The sequence below is a fragment of the Aquila chrysaetos genome, chromosome 4 (assembly GCF_900496995.4).
Source record: "Aquila chrysaetos chrysaetos chromosome 4, bAquChr1.4, whole genome shotgun sequence".
NCBI classification, from domain to species: Eukaryota; Metazoa; Chordata; class Aves; order Accipitriformes; family Accipitridae; genus Aquila; species Aquila chrysaetos.
In genome coordinates this window covers 28,193,429-28,220,441 of record NC_044007.1, presented here as the reverse complement: position 1 = coordinate 28,220,441, position 27,013 = coordinate 28,193,429, and the positions used below count along the sequence as shown (strand labels likewise).

At 38.3% G+C, this 27,013-nt stretch overlaps 1 protein-coding gene across 3 annotated transcripts in view; it reads right to left on the bottom strand.

Moving 5' to 3' along the window:
- The window catches only part of NBN (nibrin), a 28,329-nt gene extending 3,944 nt beyond the window's left edge, over positions 1-24,385 (bottom strand). Inside the window, exons 1-14 of one of the 3 annotated variants that reach the window (XM_030011127.2) lie at positions 24,212-24,230; positions 24,096-24,143; positions 22,302-22,435; positions 19,307-19,452; positions 17,741-17,900; positions 17,230-17,333; positions 12,519-12,636; positions 12,031-12,221; positions 9,325-9,425; positions 6,955-7,096; positions 6,245-6,508; positions 5,487-5,961; positions 1,737-1,892; positions 611-724 (exon numbers count right to left, since the gene is read on the bottom strand). In XM_030011127.2, coding sequence (XP_029866987.1) covers positions 611-724; positions 1,737-1,892; positions 5,487-5,961; positions 6,245-6,508; positions 6,955-7,096; positions 9,325-9,425; positions 12,031-12,221; positions 12,519-12,636; positions 17,230-17,333; positions 17,741-17,900; positions 19,307-19,452; positions 22,302-22,435; positions 24,096-24,126 — 2,136 coding nt within the window. In that variant the 5' untranslated portion in view covers positions 24,127-24,143; positions 24,212-24,230. Of the gene's footprint in view, positions 1-610; positions 725-1,736; positions 1,893-5,486; positions 5,962-6,244; positions 6,509-6,954; positions 7,097-9,324; positions 9,426-12,030; positions 12,222-12,518; positions 12,637-17,229; positions 17,334-17,740; positions 17,901-19,306; positions 19,453-22,301; positions 22,436-24,095 lie in introns of those variants that run through there. The other 2 variants (XM_030011126.2, XM_030011128.2) reach the window with 2 other exon arrangements.
- Between the last annotated feature and the right edge of the window lie 2,628 nt (positions 24,386-27,013).

The following is a 27,013-nucleotide window of genomic DNA, read 5'->3' as shown; positions in this document are numbered from 1 at the left end:
TAAAGAAACTATTGGCAAATGAAAGTGCTAGAGAACTGCTGTGATAAAATATAATATTGTTTAAAACTTTTACATACAAAGGTGAAGATTTTTACAATAGAAAAAAATATTTAATTTATTCTTACTGTGTCTCTTGAGTATACTCCAACAGAATTTTACTCAGGTATTTTCTGTTCTGTTCAAGAGTAGAATATCAATTGTACTGTGTAACAATTTGAACACAGCTTACCATATTGAAGTTCTCCTAGCTTCCTGTCACATTTTTAGAAGTCACAAGTTTCCATAATGGTTATTTTGCTTATTTAAAAAAAAAAAAATCATTCTCTTTTAGGTTATTGATTTTGTTTTAAATCCATACTTCTGATTATATAAATGTTGCATGTAAAATGAATTCAAATACTCAGCAAAAAGATGAGCCTTACCACTGACCTCTGACTTTCAGTAACTTTTCTAATGTGTATGTTCCTATGAGCATATGTGGACAGCTAATTGGCTGAGCTTTTATTTCAAAAATAAAATTCTGAAGTATTTCAGTAACGACCACAGGTTGGTATGACCACTTACGTAAGTCACGCTTTTGTCTGATCATCTTTAAGAAATAATTCCTTACCTCCATTTCTTGCCTTAACCATTCTTCTAGCTCTGAATTCTTTTTAGCATGGTGAGCAATCAAATCTGATCCTCCAATAATGTATGGAAGTTGTCCTGCCCCTGGATAAGCTACCTGTCAGACAATAAATTCTTATAGTTACAATACAAGGTAAGCACACTGCAAGTAAAAGGTCTGTTTTAACAAATTCAGAAAGTCTATTCAGATAGCACAGAAGAAAGTCAGTCGGTCTTCCTTTGAATAACATTTGTCAGAGATCATATTTAAGACATTGAAGTGAAAAAAAAAAATTTAAAGAAAGCTATTAACTCCCTCCTTTTACCAAAACAAAACAAAAAAAATCTGACAAGTTACACATGCTAAATAAATTTGACAGTACATTAAAAGGAGTTTGAAAACATTATGAACTGATTTTTACTGATAATTCTATTTTATCATCAGAATGCATAAGCATCTATCACAAAATGGTGGAAAAGATACTATCAGAAATTTAAAATGTTATCTGAGAGTATACTCCCAGAAAGCTGGAAGTTGCATTATGTGATTCCCGCTCTCTACATAATATTTTACTGAAATGCATTTCTAGTAATCTTATACCATATATATATATTTTATTTTTAATATGAAGTGGTATTTTTACATTGAACACAGAATCTTCTTGAAATTATCTTCAGGACCCAAGCAAGCAATAATCTTACTTTTATAAGATACTAGATTTAGTTCTATTTAGAAATCTAAGATTTAGTAGATAAAATGCAAGATTCTGAATCAGCATATGCTTTATACGTAGGTCTTTGGAGAAGTCAAATTGCTAGCTTTTGGAGGTACAACCGGAAGTTATGGTAGGCATCGCTTAAAAACTTATTCCAAGTAACAGCTTGGAATAGAGAGTACAAGTATATTTAAACAATCTAGCACGAGGTAAGCCTTTGTCAGCCTGGTACTTCTTCAGTCAATTTAGCAAAATATTTGTTAACAGTATAATATGGTATTTAAATTGTTTCTTTCTGTAGTTATTATTAGTTTAAAAAAGAAAATCTTTCATAACATTTTCACAATCTTAAGGCAATACTTTTTAGTATTTTTAAATAGTGCCATCTTGTGAACATTTCAAATACACACTAACCTTTTTGAACATTTTGAAATTTTTCTTTCCCCCATAGCTGGTATTTCCAGTAAGCTGACTGTTCTGTCTCGGATGGCTGACAACCAACGATCTAAACTCAGTCAACAGAAGTCTGCTAGGAAGATTGCTGGAGTCATCTTGCAGTTTGTTGTGGTTCTTATGTGGGAAGAAAAAGGAAGGAGCACTTCAAGTGTATAAACAGACATACAGCATATCTAACAGTATAAACTTCAACAAAAAAAATTTATGAACACAGCTGAAGCTAAAGTTAGGATTACAAAAGGGCAAGGGGAAGCAGGAGCAGTGCTAGAAGCCAAGAAGATGGATGTACTTCTCAGCCTCCTATTATACTACCAATAGAGCTGGGAGCTCAGTAAATTTATTTCTCTCATATTTACATCTGTTGAAAAGATAGGATCATTAAGAACTGCAGTAATAATAATGAAGTCAGTGTACCTCATTTCACTAGGATTTTACTTCAAGATAAAACTTCAAGTAAGAATTTTTTTTTTTTTTTTTTTTTTTTTAGTTTAGCTAATATCTAAGAACTACTTCTCCTCTTCTCCATTTTGCCTCTTACCTGGACTAATTTAATCAAGTATGCTTACTCTAATGGAAACTCCAGCTAACTCAACGGAAGACAAAGCTGAATGTCTTCAGCTCAGTTCTAGCCTACAGATTTACCATTTAGGCCAAATTTAGGGCTGTAAGCTGGATCTGATCAATGAAGCAACTTTTTCTTGTACGTGAAAATGCTCATATGCCATCAAGTTTGCATGCATGCTTTGCTGCTTGGGGCTAGATCTATGTGGATTAAAAAGGAAGTCTGGGTGCAGGACAAGTTCACAAGTAACATTAAACTATCTTCATGGACAGCTCCAGCCCAGATGCAGTACAGTGGTTTTATAGCAAAGTATAAACTAAAAGTCCCTTAATCGGAGCTGACCCTGCACTTTGGTATGCTTCCCTCTTCTTGGACTGTTTTCTGTATATATGTGAAAAGGTTTTACAAAAGCTTTTATCCCGCCCCCCTTCTTGACTGGCTACACTCTCCTTTGTCTCTTCAGAATCTTTCCATTTCAGTTTCATTTAGCTTCGTCTCATTTTCCTCTGCCTCCCCTCCTTCCTTCACTCATCTCACCTATAACAAAGTTAGGACACTATTTACTGTTAATCAGTGTATGTTAATCTATTTTCTCAATGGTCCATCTCTTCCATTCTAGTTGTGATCTCCCTAGAGCAGAGAAGGAGATTACACGTTCTTGTCTGGTCTTTAAGCAGTAACCTAACAAAAACACCAGTACAAGTATTAACTGGATTGAAGGGTTAATAAAATTACAATAGGTTTCTGTAGTTTCAGTCATCTTAAGTATTCATCCAAATGCCATTACAAAAGCATGCAGATGAACTACAGTTCGCTCCATCTTTTCACAATCAGTAATTTGGACTGTACTATTCAAATTTACAGGGGATTATTTTAAGGAGTACAATCTTCAGAACCTGCTTTACTCTGAAACAGGATCCAGGAATACTGTGTTCTTAAAAGCAAAATTTTGATGCATTTTCTTAATGCTTCTCAAAGTTTGCTGTTCAAACTTATAATTAACTGGCTTCTTACCAAGACTGGTGACTCTTGCCTGATCTCACTTTTCATTTCTGAAGTTAGAACGGATCCAAGTACCTCTTTTTTCTATTTGACTAAAGATTATTTAAAATGTAACACAGAAATTAAATTCAATGCAAATTTAATTACCTAAAATATTTTCTGCTCTTTACAGTGGAATAAGCATTTTCAAATCAATTTAAATATTTAGACAGAAAAGAAACTGCACGGTACTTTTAAGTTTTTATGAGTTTATGTAGACTGTAACAATTGTTGGGGGTTTTTTCCTATTAAAAAAAAAATCACTTTTATTTTCTCACTTTTTTTTTCTTATACCATTAGCAAGTTTTATCCATGTGTACAATCTTCAAAGTCCTGCCAAGTTCTGGAAAGTAACCATAAAAGCTTTCGAATATAAAAAGTAGCATTTTCAATTTCATATGTTAAGTGCACATGTGTGCACAAAGGACATTTCATTACTAGGATAGGAAAGTATTCTGCAGGTTGCTTTCCTCCTATACTTTAAAACCAGATTTGGCTTTCATAAATTATTTTCAGTGGTTGAAAAAAATCATATCAGCTTTATGCACCCTGTAGTTTTTGAGTCAATTATTCACATTCTCTGTCTTGCCAGATATACAAGGTACATCTACACTTAAAGAAAACAGGTAACATAAATATGTCCATGAAGCTCTATCATGAAATCTCCTTCCTATTCCACTGGAAATACAATTTACATGAATAAAATAGGTCACTTAATTAAACTATTAGAAGACTGTTTGTCAGCAAAAATCTTTAAGTGGCCATCTGATAAAGTAACAGTTTAGTTATGCGTAAGAATTTGTTTTCCTTCATGATCCTGACAAGAAGTTAGACTAGAAAAACTTCCCAGGCCATAATAAAATTCAAGACTATTCCAAGGAGCCATTTTAGTCTCTCGGTACAGTCAGACCTGGTAGAAAGCACCTCCTCAAGAGCAAGAAACAAAGATTCTCTATAATTGTAAAACTTACTTGTCTTTTAAAATTTGCTTGTTAGTAACACAAAAAAAATAGCATTATAACAAAGTTCAAAATTCACACTTTGCCAGAAGCAAGTTCCAGTAAAGTATCAAGAGAAGACTGTTAAGCTGGTCTGAGCTAAGGATGCACTGACAATTACGAATTCTCATCTGATAAAAGGTATCCTCCAAATTCCAGTTACTCAATCATACATTCAAACTTTATTATTACAGCATTTAAACACTTCCTACACTGTAGAAGAACTGACTGGACAGTAAGCTTTAATATACATGTATTTTTAAAATAGACAATAATTAAACCTGTTCCTTCCCTCTTATTCCCCTCTGCATAGTTCATAGTTACTTTGCTAGAGGTCTCAACATTGTTTTCCTCTACAAACCTGCTTTTGGTTTTTTTCTCTCAACAAAGTGCTACTGTTAGCTCAAAATGTATCGTTTTCTTCATTTCTCTTAGAAAATTGCCTTATTCTCAAAAACAAAACCAGAGAAATAATCAAGAAAACTAATCACAAGCTGTTGTTTTGGGGTTTTGTTGGTTTTAGTTTTGGTTTTGTTTTTTTTAAGAAGGCATTAGTGATTTGAATTGCCTCATACAGGAATTTTAATAATCTTTCACATGACATCTAGAGATTCTTACTTTAAAGATGTTGGACACTACTATGGTATTCAAAAGAAGAGGGCAACTAAACGTTTCTTCAGAAAATTCATTACATTAAGATAATATAATTGAGTATTATTTTAGTATAAGTATCAACATTATAATTAACACAACAATATACAATATAAGAAGTTTTTCTTGGGCCAGGGATATATTATGCTGTTCTACCTACAGTACTTCAAGCAAAAAGAGAGGAAAACTTTCAGAATACAAGCAGCTTTCAATTCACAAAGAAACAATGTCCCGACGAATGAAAAAACATTTAGATAGGTGTAACACTGCAATGTTCACATGTAATAGATACATCATGTCAATTTTTAGTTCAGAGTGATTTGAGAGGTTTAAGCAAACAAACTCTACAAAGCCACTTTCTGCATGCAGGCAGCCTCATCCTTAAAGGACCTATCTGCAACCTTCTAACACAGCTGTAAATTTCAAGATTAGGCACATGAGAAGAATATAACTTACCAATATTTTATTCTCCTCTCTCTGCTTCACATTTGCTTCTTGAATCCTGCTTCCTTTGGCTTCCAAACATATTTTTTTTTGTGTATTTCCTTGAGCTTCCTGGTCATGATCTGCCATTTGTTCTTCCCAGTCTAGGTCTCTGCTTCCAAACACAATTTCTAGTGTCGCTGTATCTTCAGGTAAATCATTCAACTCCTTTCTCTTCTTTGGTACATGCTTTTCACTAGAAGTAGCTTTAGTGTCTGTTTTATCACTTGCTAGTTTGCCACTTTCCCTCATAAGCTTTATACCTGTGTCTTCTAATGCAAAATTTGGGTTTGGGGCCAGGATGTTATTTTCCTTTTGATGCTGTTGTGCTTCACTTTTCCACACTGATGAAGCTGTTGGTTCAATGCACTTGGAAACAGGCGATGACCTCTCCTCCAGTTTTGCTAGCTTGGGTAGAGATGTTTCTTCTCCTTCTTCAGCTCTTTCCCTTAGCCAGAAGGTAATTACAAAAGAAAGAAATTACAAAAGCATTTCTGAATATGCCTAGCTTCATCCACAACATAACAGCTTCCTGGGTTTTTTGTGACTGCATTATGAAATTTGAATATAAGTACCCTTGAGGAAAAGCTTGCCATTCTAGGAAGCTGACCTAAAATTACCTTTTTAAGTATGTTTTGAATTAAATGTACATCCCTTAAGTTAAAATTATTTTCTAGAAACAGCACCAACATAACAATAAGGGAAGTAATGTCAAGAACATTTCAACATACCTTTTTCTAGCTACCTGGAAGTAATTTGTAATTGAGTTAGACTGGTGACGTGAAGCATGCTCACTAGGTTTACCAGCTTCTGAAATTTCAGATGGCGAGACAGGATGACTTTTTTGACTAAACCCAGATGTTCTGTTCACTCTAGATATCGATGTTCCTGCATTTATGGCGCCACTTGTGCTAAGGTTTTTCTTCACAGCAGTTATATCTTGGAAAGCTATTTGCCCTCGTCCATCCATCTGGGGAGTATCCTCTATCTCCATACTACATTACAGAGAAAAAAATATGAAGTGAACACACAAGAAGTTATCACAGAGACACACTGTAGAATATCACTTTTTTAAAAAAGCTGTACTTGTACTTTGAACATACTTATAAACAATGTACGTGTGCTAAAAACAAATTGTAAAATCTGCTATAATAATATTTTTATAATTATGAAATGGCTTGAAAATTTGTAATAGTTAAGACAGTCTAATCAGATATACAGTATCTACATTTGTATCTGAGTCACACAAGTCCTATGTGATGTCTTCAGTTATCTACCACTCAAAAGCAGAAATAGCACTGCAGACAAGTGGCAGCAATTTAGTAAGTGCCATATCTAACACTGTATATCTTTGTTCACAGCAATGATACAGTTCCTCTGCCACAAAAGATTGCTTTACTTGCAAGTATTAGCTTAGAAACTATTTCCATGAATACTTTACCATGTCTGCTCTTCTATTTCTGTATCAGCAACATGTACTGTGCTGTGATCTGCAGCAGTTAGCATTATGGTTTCATCCACAGCCAGACTCTGAGAAATGGCTCGCCCTGCAGCAGCTGATGCAGGAGTACTTTTAGTTAGAGCTGCAAGATTAACACAAGAGAAGGATTAAAAGGTTATTATCAAATCTGTGTTTCTTTGCATGTGTTATCAAACATCGGTAACTGATCAGGTGAGATTTTTGTAAAATTGTCTTAAAGCAATTTTAATCAAAAAATTAAGCAGATTTATTAATTTAAAAAACCTGAAAGAAACAGTTCTAAAGGACCATATTCTGGGATTCAGTTTTAGTTAAACATTCCACTTAATTAGGTCATGGAATTTTAATTAAATAAAAATGAAGCATAATGGGAAATCGTATATTAATATGGACATAATATAATCAATAAATCATGCAACACATATGTTATGCATAACTATCAAGAGCACAAAATTCCTTACATTTACTGCTTTATTATGATCTCTAACATGTGCTTATTATATTTGGGATTATGTCTACTAATACAGAACCAATATTTGCTATCAAAAAAAACTTAGAATAAATGTTTTCTACAGCCAATTTCTCATAATCCCCATAGTCAGGGGATTGCCTTAAAACATCGTTTGCTGCTATTTACTTACATTATTTCTCTGTAAAACAGAAAGAAGGAGCATATACAACATCTTTTATATTGTCTGCCCTTTCACTTGTCCTTGTCTTCATACACTTATGTCTCCTTCAAGCCAAAGGATACTAACATTTACTATTTAACATATGTCTCTTCGTGCTTCTAGGTACATTTTTTTTTTAAATTACTACTCATCTCTCAGCCCTTTACATTATTCCTACATCTCATTCTGACTGAGACTATGATGACAGTATTATCCTTTCAGAAAACCCATTCTTTATACATTCATTCATTAATTTTTTTCTACCACTGTAACCTGTAGAGGAATAACCCATAGACACACCTAGGGTCTCCTACTCGAGCAACTATGTATTACACACATTGCTATTTGTTGTTCTGAGACAAGATCAGAGGAAGTCGTCTTGTTTACAATCCCTTTGATTTTCAACACACACAGAAGTTTTTATAACTCCCAAACAATAGCTTTTGCTCCTTCTTAGCAAATAAACTCTAAGCATAGCTACCTTTAAAAGCCTGATAACACAGTCTGTTTACCCAATTGAATCATGCAGCCTGGAAACAAGAATCAGCATGTCTGATTTGTTCAGATGTCTGCAGGGTCAATATCTTTAAATTTAATCTGAGAATTAATTTATTTTGTATTGTTTTCTAAACTAACTGGATAGACAACAGATCATACACAAGTTATTCATACAAGAATACCAGTCAACCAAAATATTTTTCAGAGCTCTGCCAGTACTGCATGTGTATCTTTCTCTCTTCAAAATACATTTTTGAGTAAGAAATGTTCCTGTAAAGTCAAATCTATGGGGTTTTTGTTTGATTTTTTAAGAATTTGTAGGATTTTCTACCCAATACAGCACTTCGTAGAACTGCATAGAACCTAGAATTATACACATAACTCTGACAATTTTATAGAAACAAAATATAGACTAACAATTTTGGAAGAGGCATGAAAAGAGAATTAGACAAACAAAACCTCTTTCTGTCTCTCAAATTTTTATTACTCCTGTATTAGCAAATACAAGTCAAGTTTCAAGTCGAGATTTGGAATGTCCACCCCCAAACTATTACTTTAGCAAATGTGGCAATCATGTCTCATTGGTTTTACTTCTTATGTCAAGATTATGTTTGATTTTGAACTAAGTGGGGTGTGGTTTAATTTTCCTAAAGCAAATTCATTTTTGTGCAAAAAAAAAAAAAAAAAAAAAAAGCAAGCCTTCACAAATTAATTCTGTCCTTATTCTCTCAATTTCTAACATTCATCTTTTACCTCCCTATTACCCCCGTCTTTTCATAAAAGATAGGAGAGCATGGAATTCAAACTACCACATCCATACTAATTCAGTGGCCACTAAAATGTGAGCTTCAGAAGCTTGTTTTCAAGTACCTTTCCTTTAAAGATCAATGTACTATGTGTCTGCTTTTTATGCTAATTTTAGATCTGCTACTTTTTTATTTACATCTAAGAGTCATATAATTTTCATTGCAGTTTATTGCAAGACCACTAAAAACCCATTATCTCTGCAGACTTGTATATGTTTTTCATACAGTGTCATTCTGTTTAGTGGTCTTGAAAAACAAAACAAAAGAACTTGAACATTAGCAGTTGATGCCGCTGTACAAAAAGAAATACTGCCTCTTTAATGCTGTTAACTTATTACTACCCTTGTTCCAATTACCTTTATTACTTGGCTGCTTTTGAGGGTTGCAGTATTTTTCTGTAGACATGAAGATAACTGCCAATCCAATTTCTGCCTCGGGAATAGCCCTGAGATCCTTGCTGTTAATATACAAATAAAATAAAGACAAAAAAATAAAAATGTTTCTCAATACAAATTCAAATATGAATAGGCAAATGGGCACAGATATGACAAAGTACAAAATGTTCCATTCCTCCTTTCGTGAAACATCAATCTACACTACAATTTTTCACAATACAGCAAGTCAACATAATTATCCATCATTATACCCACGTCTTATATGTATGAACTTCCACACTTCCTGCTGCTGTAGCTGTTGCCCTAAAAGCTGATTCGTTACCCTGTGTGCAATATACAATCTCACACACTCAGGAGAGATACTACTTTTTATTCAGGTCTGGGTGCTCAGTGGACTTTCCCCAAATCAAGCACACCAGATTCATCAGGTGTGTCTTTTATACAGTAACAATTGCACATAGTTTATTAAACTACTCCTACCTAGTACATATTCAAACTATCTAATGCATATGCATAGGCTTATATAACCACAACACATCAAATGCCTTCTCTGCATGCGTGGGGGTCTCAGGTGGTCTTTGGTGGTAATCTGGGGAGGTATCCCCTCCTCACTATGACCGCTAAGTTGCTCTGTGCCAGGTCAATGGTTCGTTTTCCTGCCAAGAGGGACGTCTCATCAATCAGGAAGAATAGAAAGGGTCAGAATGACCTTGGCTACTTCTCTGGGTATTATTAAAATTGTTTGAAGTTGAAAATTATTAACTAACTTAAAACAGGATTTTCTAATCTGCAACAGGATTTTCTATATCTGACATCATAGCCACTGTCTAGTCCCACTAATCTGGCCAATGCATCTCTCCCTACCCGATTTCTGGGCATTTCACCAACTGTGCTCTACCTCTGATTCAAAAACGTGTGTGAACGGAAAAGTGACTTGAAAGATTTGAGCACTTCTTACAAGTCTGTTAGGCACCCCCCCCCCCACTACAGCCATGAGAAGAACTTGAATACAGTTTTCTCTATTTAGGAGGAAAATTCAGGGGAACTAGGTTTATGTATCAGGTTAAAGATTAGGATTTTGCTTTCTTTCACTGTTTTAATCAAATGGCATCATGAAAATCCTAACATCTATAAAACACGCAGTCTGCCCTCTCAAACAAAACCTACCACCACAGCAAAAACTCATTTTCATTAAACAGAAGCTGCTCTTCAGAAACACTGTATGCAAATAATCAGGCAGCAATGAACCACACGACCTCAAGGTGCCATCTCATCTGTTTCCCGTGAAATAAATACATATATTTATTGAAAAATCATAGATGATCTATCTTCCACCCTTAGAATATATTAATTTTTAACTTATTTTAAACAGTGGAAGAAAAACCACTTGCTGTCTGTAATTTCAAAGCAGCTTCATTATAATAAATTTTTGTAGAATTGGGTCCTCCAAAAAAAAAAAAAAAAAAAAAAAGAAGGAAAAAAAAAAAAAAAAAAAGGAAAAATGTCATGCTTTAAGCCCAGCCAGCAACAAAGCACCACAAAGCCGCTCGCTCACTCCTCCCCACCCCCGGTGGGATGAGGACGAGAAAATATGAAGAAAAGCTTGCAGGTTGAGACAAGGACAGGGAGGGATCACTTGCCACTTATGGTCACAGCCAAAAAACAGACTCAACTTGGGAAAAAAACAAAATCAATTTGATTTACTACTAATCAAATCAAAACAAGGATACTGAGAAGTAAAACCAAATCTTAAAACACCTTCCTCCCACCCCTCCCTTCTTCCTGGGCTTAACTTCACTCCCAAATTCTCTACCTCCTCCCCTCCAGAGGTGCAGGGGGACAGGGAATGGGGGTTGGGGTCAGTTCATCACACGCCATCTCTGCCGCTGCTTCCTCCTCAGGGGGAGGACTCCTCACACTCTGACCCTGCTCCAGTGTGGGGTCCCTCCCACGCGAGACAGTCCTCCATGAACTTCTCTGGCATGGGTCCTTTCTGCAGGCTGATCTTCAGTCACAGGCTGCTCCAGCACAGGCTTTCCCATGGAAACACGGCCATCTTCGGGGGCATCCAACTGCTCCGGCGTGGGGTCCTCCCCGGGCTGCAGGTGGGCATCTGCTCCCCCGCTGCCCTCCACGGGCTGGGGGGGGACAGCCTGCCGTCTCACCAGGGCTGCAGGGGCATCCCCTCCTGCGGCGCACCTCCTCCCCTCCTTCCTCACTGACCTCGGTGTCTGCAGAGGGGTTCCTCTCACGTTCCAATCCCCCTACTCACTACCGGTTCCCCTTCTTAAATCTGTTCTCCCAGAGGCGCTACCACCGCCGCTGATGGGCTCGGCCCGGGCCAGAGGCAGGTCTGACTTGGAGCCGGGGGAGCTTCTAGCAGCTTCTCACAGGAGCCATCCCTGCGGCCCCTTCCCCACTACCAAAACCCCACCAAACCCGAAACAAAAAATAAAACAAAAACCTCATCAAATCGTCACAGAACTGCCAAGTCCTTTCTTTCCTGCTTCAAGAAATTTTAGTTACTATGCTAAATACTTAAAACAATGAAGAAAATGCCCTCTTTATAAGCATCCCACTGCTTAAATATGTATGCAAACACCGTGACTAAATCTCTGCAGAAATTCTGAAATTAGCCTACCGCTGTACAAGAGAACAATGCTGTACCTTTGCAAGACGGTCAGAATGGAATCAGTCCAGTTTCTCATGGAGTCAGATCCTGCGATCTGAGAGTTCGTCAACCCCACATCAACAACACAAACTTCGGGAGAAACTAGTAAAGATGTTTCCTTTCTTCCTTCTGTCATCAACTTTGCTTCCCCTCCTCCAAGAGTAACTGCTGGACCCAGTTTCTTGTGCTAAAAAGAGAATGCAAATTAAAAAAAAAAAAAAAAAAAAAATCTTAAAATATAGTCAGTTTAGAAGTATCAGCATAATGAACTATCAGCATAATGCTTATCACTGATGCACTAATGCAGATGCGATGTGTTCTGTTTCTCCCCCTCTATTTCACCTTGCTTAGGCCATTGTACTGTAAGACAATAAATACACAGAAATACTTCTTTCCTGATGAACCCAGAATGAGTGTAATCACAGAGAACAGAATCTGTGTTTAGCTACCCCTGCAACATTTTTGCAATGTAAAGCTTGATTACCTGCTTGGCAGTTAGAAATACAAAAGTCTTTCCACTGAATATTTTTTTCCTTTCATGATGCCCAGATAAATCCAGTTTTTCAGTGCCAATGGAAGGCTCATCAACTGGAGGATAAAAGCTGCAAGAACAGAAAATTAAAGTTAAAAATTCATATTTACCTACCAGTACTGACTCATAGTCCTTTCCATTTCAGAGTAAAGCTCTGAAGTTAAAATACTGCATTGCTTTTAAAACTATTTATATAAATAGTTTTTCGAGGTTGTTAAGAAGAAAGAGAGCCTCTAATTTCTTGACATCTAAGGTAAGACCAACACTTTCTACTTCAGTAACTAAGAGGACAACACTTTTAGGAATGCATTCGACCTATCCACTGTAAGCATCTGCTGTACACATATCCACATTCTCCACTAACAATACTGACAAATGAGACTGCAATCTCATTCTGCACTTACTCTAGCAAATAGTAACCTCCCCCCACAAAATTACTCATCTTCCTTCCTCTAGCCTTCAGGTGGGGACAGCCATCCCTCCTTCTCTTCTATTGAATCAAGAAATTGTGTACCACCATACTAGATGACAACTCACTAATATGACAGAAAATAAGTACACTTTTCTTGCTGGTGGGATAGAGAACTGAACTGATTCTCCCTGCAGATGCTCAATTGTTTTGTCCAATACAAGAAAAGTGACCAGTGCAGCTGGGGAACAGATGAGGCAGAAGTGAAATTCTACCCTGAAGCTCTCATTTTTGTCACAGCCTGTGATCTCAGCTCCAGTTAATGATGGCATGCCCACATCATAAAAAGCCTCTAGAGTTAAGACAAGCATCTAACTGATAATTTCAGGATAGTATTTACAAGATCTTTGAGCCATATATTCACTACTACAGCAGTTCTGACAGAACAAGGTGAAGGCACATGCTAGAGAGAAGAGAAACTATAGGTCAATTTTAACGATATTATACTATATCTGTACCCAAACAGCAGTTTATGTACGTACTCTGGCTGATCATAGAACTACTTACCTTTATTCTGACTGGTGATTATACGTCCTTCTCATACTACTACACAGGAAAAAAAAGTGCTGAAACACACTCCCAAAGTCTGGTTTAACAGCACAATAAATTACATATATCCGCGTATACATACATATACATGGATATGTTTTAAAATTTTTTTCTAATTTATGCAAAGATGAGCTGATTCTAAGCAAGAAACATACTCCATGAAATGCTGAAATATTTAGGTTTCTGAAAAAAATGCACTATCTGTAAACATATAAACATTCTTCAGACACTGTGACTATTCACATACTTATAGCTGAACACAAGAATAAGCATGTGAATTTTCTACTGTAACCAAATATGGAATTCAATTATGATAGGCTAAAACGTACTATATAATTACAGATAATTTTAAATAATCTTTGTTCTTTTGTGTTCTTCAGGATCAATTCCTGAAGCTTTATGTACACAATGGAAATTAACCAGCCTAAAACCATCAGGTTTGGAAAAATGAGCATTTGATAAGTTTCAGCAACCTATACAAGTCTGTTTACAAAAATATTGTTGCATTGAATTTGAAACAGATATGATAAAGTCTACTAGTTGTAAGAAATAGGGTAACTCGGATATTAGTTATCAGGCCAGAAGACTTCTGATACTAAATCCCATAGTGACAGTTATTAACCTAATACAGGGGACAAAGTCATCTTTAAAGACCAAGGGATAAGTAAAAAGAGAGAAACAGAAGTTTCCATTACTTTGGAACTGGACTATAGTTTCTCTATAAATACATTTCAAACCTCTGTTTTTTAATTTCAGCAGGAAACTTCAACTGATCATCTCCTCCTCAAAGAAACCTTTGATTTTCCTTTGAAACTCTTATCCAATGCTGATCTAAGCTTAAAAGGCAAGTCTTTTTCAGTCTTAGGATTCTGAAGTGCTCCTTGTACACTCTCCCCATAAGATTTGCAGTAACGCCATTATCCAGAAGAGACCCTCTACAGTCTTGAATCTTTCAATAAACAGATTTTGATTCTTGATGAGTTTCTGTTAAAGGCTCAGTTACTTTCCTGCTTTTTTAAAGCCCTGCAGTATTTACACTGGACTGCTGTAATAAAACATGTTATTTCATACAGGGCTGCATTTATGCAGCCATTAGTGAAATCTTCAGTTATTGTTCTTCCTTGCATAGGTTATCAGAGAGTACGAGAGGTAATATACTTCACCATAAAAAGCCTCAAGTAAGAAGCCCCACATTCATATGCAAACTGCAGGTTTGCATTTCTGTGAAGTCTTAGTATAAACACAAAGAAGTTTTAATTATTTTTTTTAAAGTTTTTATTTCTCTAAGATTTTGGGGGGATCAGATCTACAGTAGTAATCAAGATTTAATTAAGTGTCACCCTGTATTACCACATCAATATACTTTTCTTATTTCATACCCAAACTACTATTGCCCAAGGTTGTTTAGTGTCTTGCGGATGTACCAGCCCAGGTCAGCTCTAGCTACAGTGCACAATGTAGAGATTCCCTGTGAAAGTTAAAAGTATTTTGGGAAATTGAATGCAAACAGCTGCTAAGCAAATTTTCAATATCTTCCCACAAGCTACATCTTAAAAATATCACCTATTTAAAATACTGTAATTATTTTAAATATAGATCTGCGTATTACACCAGCTGTCTCATTTAGCTTGATGCAGAACTCTCTCTTTGAAAGCTACATAATGGATGTATTACTACTGTCACTAACATTTAGTCAGCTCAATTCCTCTGAGGGTCTTAACAGATAGCAAAAATATTTAAGAAAGGGAAACATATCCATCTGGTTCTATTCTAGGGAGCACTTAACAGCTCAATTATACTGTCACTTCTATATTAAAGGACAGGACAACATGCACCCCAGTTTCAAGAGCCCAAGCCACTGTTTGCTTGTTACTGTAACAGACAGTAACAGCAGCCTTACAGCTAGATAACATTAGACCAAGCAAATTTCGGATTGCACAACCAATTGCTAGCTTTTGATGGTTTCTACTACTTGTACTTAAAAAACAAAAATCATCCAGAAAACCTTACGTCCTATATTTCAGAGAGGACTCTAAATAGTTTGTTTAGTTTCCTCACGTTCTTATAAAACAATGTAGAAGTATAAGAAGAAGGAAAAGTTACAGTTCATGAAGATTCCCCCTTTCTTCTAGAAATGAAGACCAGATGAGCTTTAAACCACTCACAGATGACTGATTTGACATATTACATAAACCCCAACAAATGTAAAATCTAGTATCTAGAAACTAAAGAATATTTGCTACCAATTGCTCCAGATTGGCACCTGTATTGTTCTAACAAGATACTGTCACATTCTGTGAAATATATTTTACCATGTAGCAAGCACAGCTTATTGCGAATCCTCTGCAGCTTTGCTTCCATTACCATGTGTGCACCACTGAGATTTGCTTAGCTGTCCTTTCCCCCCCACCTCCATTCTTCAAACTATGCTACCGATAGTTAACAGCAGACCCACTAAAGAAAATAAATTAAATTGCTATGCCCTGACAAATATGTATGTATGTATATCCATACATATGTAAAACCAACAGTGACTTCTATTCTTCTTCACCACTGCTTTCCCCCAACTCTTATGTCTGGTGTCCAGCATCCACCTAGTTAAAACAATACATCCAGAAAAATCATAATGTCGTGAATGCATTTAAAGTAATTGCACAAATTTTTCTCCCTGTTAACTGACATTAAAAGTTCAACATGTTATTTTTCAAATGCCAAGTACTCTAACAATTTTCATTCATTATGTATTTCATTTCACAGTATCTTCCAAAGCATGCAAAGAACAGAAGTGATAAAAAAGAAGTACCCATGCAGTTTACCTTTCAAAAATACATGATGGAAATTTCTCACCTACATAAATCATGTGTTCATATAAAAAAACAAACCCAACCCAAAAAACAAAACCACAAAAAACCAAAACCCAAAACACAACTGTCTCCCTTTTCAAGGTAGAAATAGTAGCAATACAAGCTCAGATGAAATTCTCGCATACAATAATGGGATTATTTTACTCTTTTCTACATAGAGAAAATAACCAAAAGGGCCATTCTGCAGTATGGGTTTATTCCAAAGTAAGAATTCCCTTTTCAAGTTAATTTAACCACGAAAACAGTGAGCATTTTATTCTCATATAGTGATGACCAATGCATATTAGTCTCACTTCATCTCCTAACAGATAATTAAAACCGCCTGCTATTTCAGGGAATTCAATGGTCAGGCTAACTCTGTTTTGACCAAAGTTTACTGTATATAACAGTATAATAACAAACTGCGTACTGGGAAAACATGTCTACATAATGAAATAAGCTTGGTATAATTTCTTTTATAAAAATATAATTTTCTTTATTTAAACGTATTAACTACCAAAAGAGTGTAAATGTTGCTTCAAACATATCAACAAAACAACTTCCTATTTAGAGCCAATAACATCTCTAAGCATACAGACAATTCCAAGGACTCATTTTATAACTCTAGGGATGAGAGCAAGAAAATTGCCTGAATATTAAAATGTGTGTCATATTAAGCATTCTTCCACAAATAAGGTTACATAAATCACATATTCTGTCAAGTATGATCAGATAAGGGTGTAGTTATTTGATAATCTAACTCCCACAAATTTAATTGTGACATTGAAAACATGTTACTTACCTTTCATGATTTGGCAACTCTTGCCTGGACTGAATAGCTTTGATTAATTCAACAAAAAACTCTGGTTTTATAATTGGTCGACCACAAATCAAAGCACATATAGTCTGAAAAGACAGAAAAATATGTATTTACTGTATGGAAGAAGTTCAGCTAGAATATGGTTCAATTGACATAAGCTTTTTAAGACCTTACAGGTGGAAAACATCACACAAACAAATAGAACAATACTGAATTTTGCTACTGAAAACCAGGATAGTTTTGCTTTTAATTGCCGTCTTGACCAAAGTTATGAAAATGTACAAGGCAACTGCTGAAAATCAGTAACAGTCTTCAAAACTGGCTTTTTTCATTTTCTTTCCCTCCAACTTCCCATCAAATACACCTCTTTCTAAACTTGGAAGAGTTGACTTCATGGCTTTGTACAGGAAAATCTTGAGCAGGTCTAGAATTTAATTCGCATTTATGGGAAAACTGCAAAGCAATGCTATCAATATGCAAAAGCTCAACATACCTTAACAGTAACTTTTACTGATACCATTACAAGATGAGTACACTCTTTTGTCCATTCATTCACTACAAGACCTCCAAGCTGCTGGATGGCTTGATTTAAAGCAGTTTTCTGAGCAACATCTAAACATGAGGAACAGACAACCAAAGGTTCATACTCTACTCTGAAAAGAATAAGTAGAAGAGAATTGCTTTAGTTATTTCAGCCAATCATTATGATGAACAGACCTGACTTTAACTATCATGTTTGTATCTCAGGGAAATCGGGGCGGGGGGGAGACGACAAAAAAAAAAAACAAAAAAACCCCCACCAAAACCACCCCATAACTCTTATCTAGATCAAAGACTGTGCTTTAAAATTTCCTGAAGAAATTAAATACTGATTTTTACTCGAAAAATTGACAACATTTTGACTTGATGTCTGAAATATTTCTAACAACTTTTGGGTCTTTCACAGACATCACATAGAATTAGTGCTTCAAGAATACCGTAAGGTGAGGGAATATCAGAAGAAATTGAACACGTGCTTCCAAAGGCAAAAGTATGCTCAACAGAAAAGTCCACAAAAAGAGATTAGTATTTAAAAAAATGTAAGTGTTGTAGAATGCAAGTTCAAGTAACTTTTTTTCCTAACATTGCCATTACCCTTGACCTTAAGCCTACTTATATTTGTAAGTCTTCTATATGGAATTACAGCATGTAAAATTCCATTATTTGATTTGGTTTAGTCTACAAAGCAGGAAGAAATTTAAATAATCTTTCTGGTACAACAGTCAAAATGTATCTGGTCTCACAGCATGATTTCTGTACCACATTTCAGGTATGTTGATACAAAATACCAAAAATAATTTATTACAATAAGTGGAGGAGAATGCCCTTTTTTTTTTAATCATATAATACCAGCAGCAGTGACAAAACAGTCAAATTTTAAGGAACAAAGCCAACTTCTGGTTGCTTTAAAATTGATTTTAATGGTCATTAGTATTTGTTCTATCTACCTGCCACTTTACTTGCAGGAGTGCTTCACATATTCAAACAGATAGCACTGACTACCATGTTAAATTTGAAAAATTAGCAAATTGAGTTCACTAAAGAGAACGCAGGCATACGTCACAGCAACAAGCATTCAATAGCTAGTGCTGCACAAAGCATCCTCCAGCTATCTCAGTTCTTTTCTCATTGCATTATCAACAGCTAACAAGGGCTCAGACAAGCTCTCTCACTACCCTAAACTTTCCTCCCTTCTTTAGAGCCATTTATGTTTTAGGATTTTGTTCGTTGCCTAAGATAGCCTGAAAACACTCACTGTACATGATACATCTTCTAAAATGCCAATGCTTTACTATGAACAATTTTAATCTCCTAAGTGTCAAAATAAATTACATTATAAAAATATGTAATGGAAAACTATTGCAGAAGCAGGTATGGAACACAGGCAAAATATTACTCATCTCCTTTGCTTTCTAAAAACTCATCATTGCTGTATCGCTTGTCAAGTTGTATGATGTGCAAAAACACTCTTTTCAAAACTGCAATTTTCTACCTGATATTTTATAAACAAACCACTTACCTAAACTTGCTCTCAAAGACTCCAAAGTTGATTCTGTCACCAGACTGCAAAGACACTGAAGTGCCATTGAGTTTCGACCCATTGACAAAGGTACCATACTTAGATGTATCTGTTACTGTTAAAGTAGGGACTGAGAGAGATTGGCTCTGAAAATAAACATAAAAAAGCCATTATAGTTTATCATAATGAGATAGTTTTATCAGAAATGGGTTACTACCACTATGGATCAAAGCAGTAGATAAGTAAGAAAAAGCCCACAAAATACCACACTAAATAAAGACCTTGGACAATGAGGCTGGCTATGTGTAATTATCCATCTTCTGGTTTTCACTGTGAAGGAATGAGAGTAAACACACATATTTTTAGCTTCAGAACTTTTGTGCTGCTTACACTCACTCTTTTTGGAGGCTGTGTAGGCAATCATTCACTGGCCCAAACCCTCTGCTAGTGTGATTTACCAAGGCTCTGAGATTTATTATTGCTGCTTTCACCTACTATTCAGCCCTTGCATACGTGCCCAAGTCACTTTCTCTCACTTCCTTCCACAGGCACTGCTAATCTTCCACAAGCTGCAGGGCATAGTGACAGCAGTTATGTCTTGAGAAGAGGTTAGACACTGTCATATTTCCCAAATGGTTCACCAGCGAATGAGAACACTGTCAGCCTGTTTTTATGAAACTTTTGCTATGTAGTTATACATTATTTGCAGGATTAAAAGGACAAATAAATTTTATGTATTTAATTTCAAATTCTATATATGGTTACATTAATGAAATTCCTGCTGACTGGCTTCAAAATGTCCATAAACATTGCAACACGTAAGTGATCATAGAATGGTTTGGTTTAGAAGGAACCTTAAATATCATCTAGTTCCAACCCCCCTGCCATGGGCAGGGACACCTTCCACTAGACCAGGTTGCTCAAAGCCCCATCCAACCTGGCCTTGAACACTTCCAGGGATGGGCCAGCCACAACCTCTCTGGGCAACCTGTTCCAGTGCCTCACTACCCTCACAGTCAAGTACTTCTTCCTCATATCTAAATCTACCCTCTTTCAGTTTAAAGCCATTACCCCTCATCCTATCACTACACTCCCTTGTAAAAAGTCCCTCTCTGGCTTTCTTGTAGGCCCCCTTTAGGTACTGGAAGGCTGCTATAAGGTCTCCCCAGAGCCTTCTCCATGCTGAACAGCCCCAGCTCTCTCAGCCTGTCTTCATAGGAGAGATGCTCCAGCCCCCTGATCATCTTCATGGCCGTCCTCTGGATCCAAACCTAGAGGTTCATGTCCTTCTTACGCTGGGGGCCCCACAGCTGAACACAGTACTCCAGGTGAGGTCTCATGAGAGCAGAGCAGAGGGGCAGAATCACCTCCCTCTTGATGCAGCCCAGGACATGGTCAGCTTTCTGGGCCGCAGGCGCACACTGCCAGCTCATGTCCAGCTTTTCATCCACCAGTACCCCCAAATCCTTCTCCGCAGGGCTGCTCTCAATCAACTCATCACCCAGCCTGTATTTGTGCTTGGGATTGCCCCAACCCAGGTGCAGGACCTTGCACTTGGCCTTGTTGAACTTCATGAGGTTTGCATGGGCCCACCTCTCAAGGCTGTCAGGGTCCCTCTGGATGGCATCCCTTCCCTCCAGCATGTCGACTGCACCACACAGCTTGGTGTCGTTGGCAAACTTGCCGAGGGTGCACTCGATCCCACTGCCCATGTTGCTGACAAAGATGTTAAACAGCGCCGGTCCCAACACCAACCCCTGAGGAACGCCGCTCATCACTGCTCTCCACTTGGACATTGAGCCATTGACCACAACTCTTTGAGTGCGACCATCCAGCCAATTCCTTATCCACCAAGTGGTCCATCTGTCAAGTCCATGTCTCTCCAATTTAGAGACAAGGATGTCATGTGGGACACTGTCAAATGCTTTGCACAAGTGCAGGTAGATGATGTCCGTTGCTCTTCCCTTATCCACCAATCCTGTAACTGTGCCGTAGAACGCCACCAAATTTGTCAGGCATGATTTGCCCTTAGTGAAGCCATGTTGGCTGTCACCAATCACCTCCTTATTTTCCATATGCCTTACCATAGTTTCCAGGCGGATCCGCTCCATGATCTTGCCAGGAACAGAGGTGAGACTGACTGGCCTGTAGTTCCCTGGGTCTTCTTTTTTTCCCTTTTTAAAATGGGGGTTATGTTTCCCCTTTTCCAGTCAGTGGGAACTTCCCTGGACTGCCACAACTTCTCAAACATGACTGATAGTGGCTTAGCCACTTCACCCACCAGTTCCCTTAGGACTCACAGATGCATCTCATCAGGTCCCATGGACCTGTGCACCTTCAGGTTCCTCTCAGACCTCATCTTCTCCTACAGTGTGCAGTTCTTCATTCTCCCAGTCCCTGCCTTTGTCTTCTGTGTCTCAGGCGGTGTGGCTGGAGCACTTGGTGAAGACTGAGGCAAAAGATGTGGTCAAGTACCTCAGCCTTCTCCATGTCCTGGGTAACCAGGCCTCCCATTTCCTTCCAGAGAGGGCCGACATGATAGTAAATTGCTGCTTGCTAATTCTCCTTGGGACATTTTTATTTTCAGTCCCCTAAGCAAGTACAGAATGAATGATGTGAAGTGAAACACAAACTAAGCCTGCAGTAAGATAACAGAAGCACTTTGCAGAAACAAGACCTAAAACTTGCCTGTGTAATGAAAGTTAACTGCATAATTTTCCTGCTATGATTATTTTAATACAAATTCCTAGCAACTCTCCACTCTGGGATAAAAGGGAGCTTGGACCAGTAGAATTATGCCACTAAATTTCTCAACACAAGCAAGCAACCCTGAGAAAGGAAAAAAAAAAAGTCAGGATTAAGAAAAGACAGGTGATCGGTGGTTCTACTCCAAGCATAAAACACCAGTGAGAGCAAAATGAGAGTATGTATGGTCATGGCAGCCTGAATTATCCACATAGCATATTGATAATGCAGTAAAATGCTGGCTACTTACAGGGGTTGTTTCAGGACGATTTACTGTCAGAACTGCATGACTTCGACTGATGGACTGATCATCCTGAATTAAAATTGCACAGTTTTTGCGTCCAACAACATATTCTGTACCACTTAAAAGCCGATATGGCTCTCCTGAAAATAAAGAAGAGACAGAAAAATATCAGTTTACAAAAACCTCCAAAATACCCAAAGCACTTAGGAAACATTCAGAAGTTTGTAGTATATCCGAAACTCAGCTTTGTCACACATCATTTATTAGGCTGACTAGAATTATGCATTTAGTTTATAGACAAAATCTCTTTCTTACCCTTTCCCTCACTTTGTCCATTATAAAAATGATACATTTTATGATAAACAAAGCAGGTACAAAAGTGGCAGCACACTTTTTTCAATGACAATATATTTTTACTAATACTCTGCTACTTTGCTTATCTCTTGTATTACTTGTTGAAGACTGTTACACAGAGAAGGGAAAGAAAAAAAAAAAAAAAGACTATGATGTAAGATAGCTTTTCCAAAACACAAGTTTTAAGGGTACATAATTTTTTGAGGGTACGTAATTTATTTACATAATTTATTAAGAGGTTCAGAGGAAAATGTCCTCCTAATGAATGTAAGGAGATCTTACATGTAAAGATCTTACATGATTTACATTTACAATGTAAATCAAACTGATAATAAGTTCAGTCTCTGACCTATGCTTTGGCTCATTCTTGGTATCGGTCATCTAGACCACATGGTGGCTTTTCAGTGAATGGCTTGACTACAACCAAAAGGTGTCTGTTACCTACCGGTCAACGGAACCAGAAATGTTTGATGAAAATGAATTAATAACTACAGATCAAATTCTAGTTATCAACCCTGGGCAAATAACTTCCCAAATATGAACTGCACAGAAACAATTATCCTGAATACAACAACAATACCCGTGTTTTGGCTCTTGCTCAAGAGTTTTCCAGGCAGTAAGAGATAACTCACTTCATTTCAATAGGATTAGGTACCATTGCCAGTAGGAGATAAACCAAACATCCAAAATTCACTCCCAATGAATTAGGAAATAAAGAGCAGATGCAGTTGTGATAGGACTGCTTGTTATACAGAAGACAAAACATTTAAGTCAAGAAGAAATTTGTATATTATATGATACCTATTATGAAAGTTATCAATGTATCAAAGCTCCTATGGATAAGGAAACTGATGAAGAAAGGTACAGCGGTAACTCAGTTTCAAAACTCTGCATCCAAGAAACAGTGTGATGCCTTAAGTTCAACACTTGGTCCCTGAAACACCAACATAGTATTTAGACATCTTTTCTGAAAGGAGAGACTCCTGAGGTTGACTTCTGCCTCAGGTATTTTAAAGCAGCACTCTGTGACCTGCTTCACTGGCTGCAGCAGCACCTGAAGACATCCCACGTGGGCTGGCAAAGCGAAAAGCCCTATTAAATTTAACGGGGGCTGTGGTCTGCAGTGCTCAAGGGAAGAAACGGAGGCTCAGCCGTGGACAACGCCCAGAGCGACGAGGACTTGTGTCACCGCTGGTCCACACCGGACCAACGCAGCTTTGCCCGAGGAGCGCGGACAAGCAAGCCCGACTGAAGACCCCAGTGGAAGCCGAAACGCCGGCTCCCGCCGCCGGTTCAGCTCGGCAACCGAAGGGAACGGCCGGGCCGGCAGGTTCCGGCCTCCCGGGCCGCCGCGAGCCCCCCCCCCCCGGCCCGGGGACCGGCAGCGCAGACGCAGGCTGAGGCGGGGAAGGGCGGGCGGCCCGCGGTGCCCGGGCGCTCCCTCACCTTTTCCTGCGGCGGGCACCAGCTTCCACATCCTGCAGAGCGGCGAGGGGCGCCTCAGCGATGGGCGCCTCAGCGCTGGGGCGGGGGGGGGGGGGGGGGGGGCGGCTCTGCCCGGGCGAGCCGGGGCAAGGCCGGGAAGGCAAGGGAAGAGAAGAGAAGAGAAGAGAGGAAAAAGCCCCCCGCTCGCTGCTGCTGCTGCTGCTGCTGCTGCCGCCGCCGCCGCCGGGACCGCCACGTCCCTGCAAGACCCGTGCCAAGGCTGCGGCCGCGCGGTGGGAGGGGCGGGGAAGGGAAGGGAAAGCCGAGCGCCGGCTACCGGGGGCGGGGGCGGGAGCAGGAGCAGGAGCAGGAGCGGGAGCCAGGGCAGCCGACACGCATGCGCAGCTGGAGGGGCGGCCTCCGCAGGCCCGGCCTTGGTCGGGGGGGATGTCCCTCGTCTCTCCGCAGCCCCATTTGGGGCTTCCCCCATTCCCCTGTCCGCGGCCCAGGGCCCCGTTTCAGCCCCCGGGAGCTGCCGGTCACCCCCTGCCCCGTGACAGCTTATGCCGGAACTGACAGCCCCAGGCTGAACCGAGGGCCCCGGGGCAGGGTGCAGGTGGCGGCCCCAGGCGAGGCTGGGCAGGGCCGGCAAGGCCTGAGGAGCACCCGCCAGCCCGGCAGTGTGTCCCTCTGTCCTACCCTTCATAGTGCGCTAATATCCCTAACAAAATACATTGCATGCGGAACAGGAAATACTACACAGATTCATCTCTTAACTGACAGCAACTTTTGGATGAAAAGAAGAAATAAACTTACTAGAATTAGTAAAAGAAAAAATGCCTGGGAGTTTAAAGGCCATTTGGCCAGTTACCAAAGCCTTGCTACTCTGTTACACTGAACTTTCTGGAAAGGAACAGCAGAGGACAGGTATGGAGAAGCCATACCTGCGTGACTCCAGTCGCACGCATTAGAGGTACGGCTCAAAATACCCATTTCTCCTTGTGCTATGCAGCTCACAAGGAGCAGGGTGTCAAATTCCTGATGTCCATAATCATATCAGCCAGCAGTTGGAGAGCAAATGTCTTCCTATTGGGTAATCGGCTTGCTTCTCAGGTAATGAATATTGGTAATTGTTTGCCCTTTATCTTTGCAAAGCAGCAAAAGCTTTTGGAGGTATGTCCACAGGTAGTTAAGAAGTTGTAGCATCAGAAAACCCGTAGAGTTGAAATGGAGTGGGGGAACTCGGGATAACATTTTTCTAACAGGAAAAGATTAATTTAAAACATAGAGAAATGTGAATATGAGCTGTCAGTCAGAAATGTTGTTTCTGTAGAATCATAATCTGTTTAATCTCCATGTGTTAAGACTTTAAGCATCCTTTGTCCTTAAATGTTCACTTAGATACTTTTTTATAGTTTCTCTCCTACGCTTCTCCTAAGATAAATGATCCCAGTCTCCTTAATCTCTTTTCTTGCTAGTTTTCTTCATCTTCTTTGCTTGTTTTTTTAGGCCCTCATAATTTTCCAATTTCAGCCAGTTTTTAGCTAGGGTGACCAGAAATATAGAGCGTATCCCAAATGAGACTATTTCTCAGCTTATAACTGTACTTAAATATTCTCTGTATTGTTGTCATTATTCTATGTCTTATTAATGCTGTTGGCTTGACTTTTGTAATCACAACCTCATATAACAAATCATCATCGTAAGAAACTGTATGAGTCTTGTAAACCCCATTATAATGTTTATACTTTCAATTTCCCTGCATTTATCCATTTTTATTTTATTTTCTGGTACCATGCTTTCCCATTCATTTACCTTCTAGACTTGAGTTCTTGCTGTCTCTCTGATCCTGATTGACCCAACTGTCCTCTAATATTTGTTGATTTTCTACTTGTTCCTTTTTTCAGTTCATAAATAAATGATTCAGCAGAGTCTGAAACTCAGAGACTATCAGGGCAGAAAGAGGCATTTCAGATCTTCATATGGACTGCAGGCTTAACTTGCATATAACTGGTGATATAGTACCAGAGTTGACTAACCCCTGCAAAACAGTATCTAAACAGAATATTGAGGTGATCTATCATTAAACTTTTGCCCTTAACCTGCAGAAATGCAGGTCTGTGTTGTGTCCATGCTGATATTTTATCCCTGACCCAGGATTTTTTTTTTTTTTTTTTTAGTAGCCTTTTGTGTCAAAAGTCTCTTGGACTATTTTTAAACTTTATCATCAGATGCTATGCATTTTTTTCAACAAGGTAGTTTGAGTAGCAAAACCAGCATTTGCATGCAGGTTTTCAATCAGGACTCAGGTTTCTGCTGAGCTCGATGTTATGCCACTTGGCCAAACCCTTGAAGTCTAAATTAAGCCTGCCAGCTCTTATATATTCATTACCTCTCAGGCATTTCTGTAAGAGATTATTGAGACATAATTATCTTTGCAGAAGACTAGTGCTAGTCAGACACTTTCAGATCATGCTTTTCTAGGTGTTACAGTGTTTAATTACTTTTTCCTCTACAGATGTTAGATTTACAGTCTTATAATTTCTCATGTTACCCTAGAAGGTTTTTTAAAAAACAGGTATTTTCTGCACTTTAAACCTCCTGACATGCTTTAAACCAGAGACTGCATCTTAAACCAGAGATTGCATGCTTTAATGTTTCAGTTAACCTATTCTTAAACTCTTCCTAAACTTGTAAATAAGTATCACCCAAACTGAAGCAGGATTTTATAAAGTGGAGTAGTAGCCTATTAAGCCGATTTATTTTCCTTGCAAAATGCAGGTAGTCTGCCTTCAATTATATTTTTAGATCATGAGACATGAAAGTGTTACTGCAGTTTTTTAAATTTGTCTGCTTCCTAGTCTCAGAAACCACCTTCTTCTTATTACCAAAAAGTAACATGTCTGGTATAGAAATTGCACCTCGTCAATGAAAGTTGC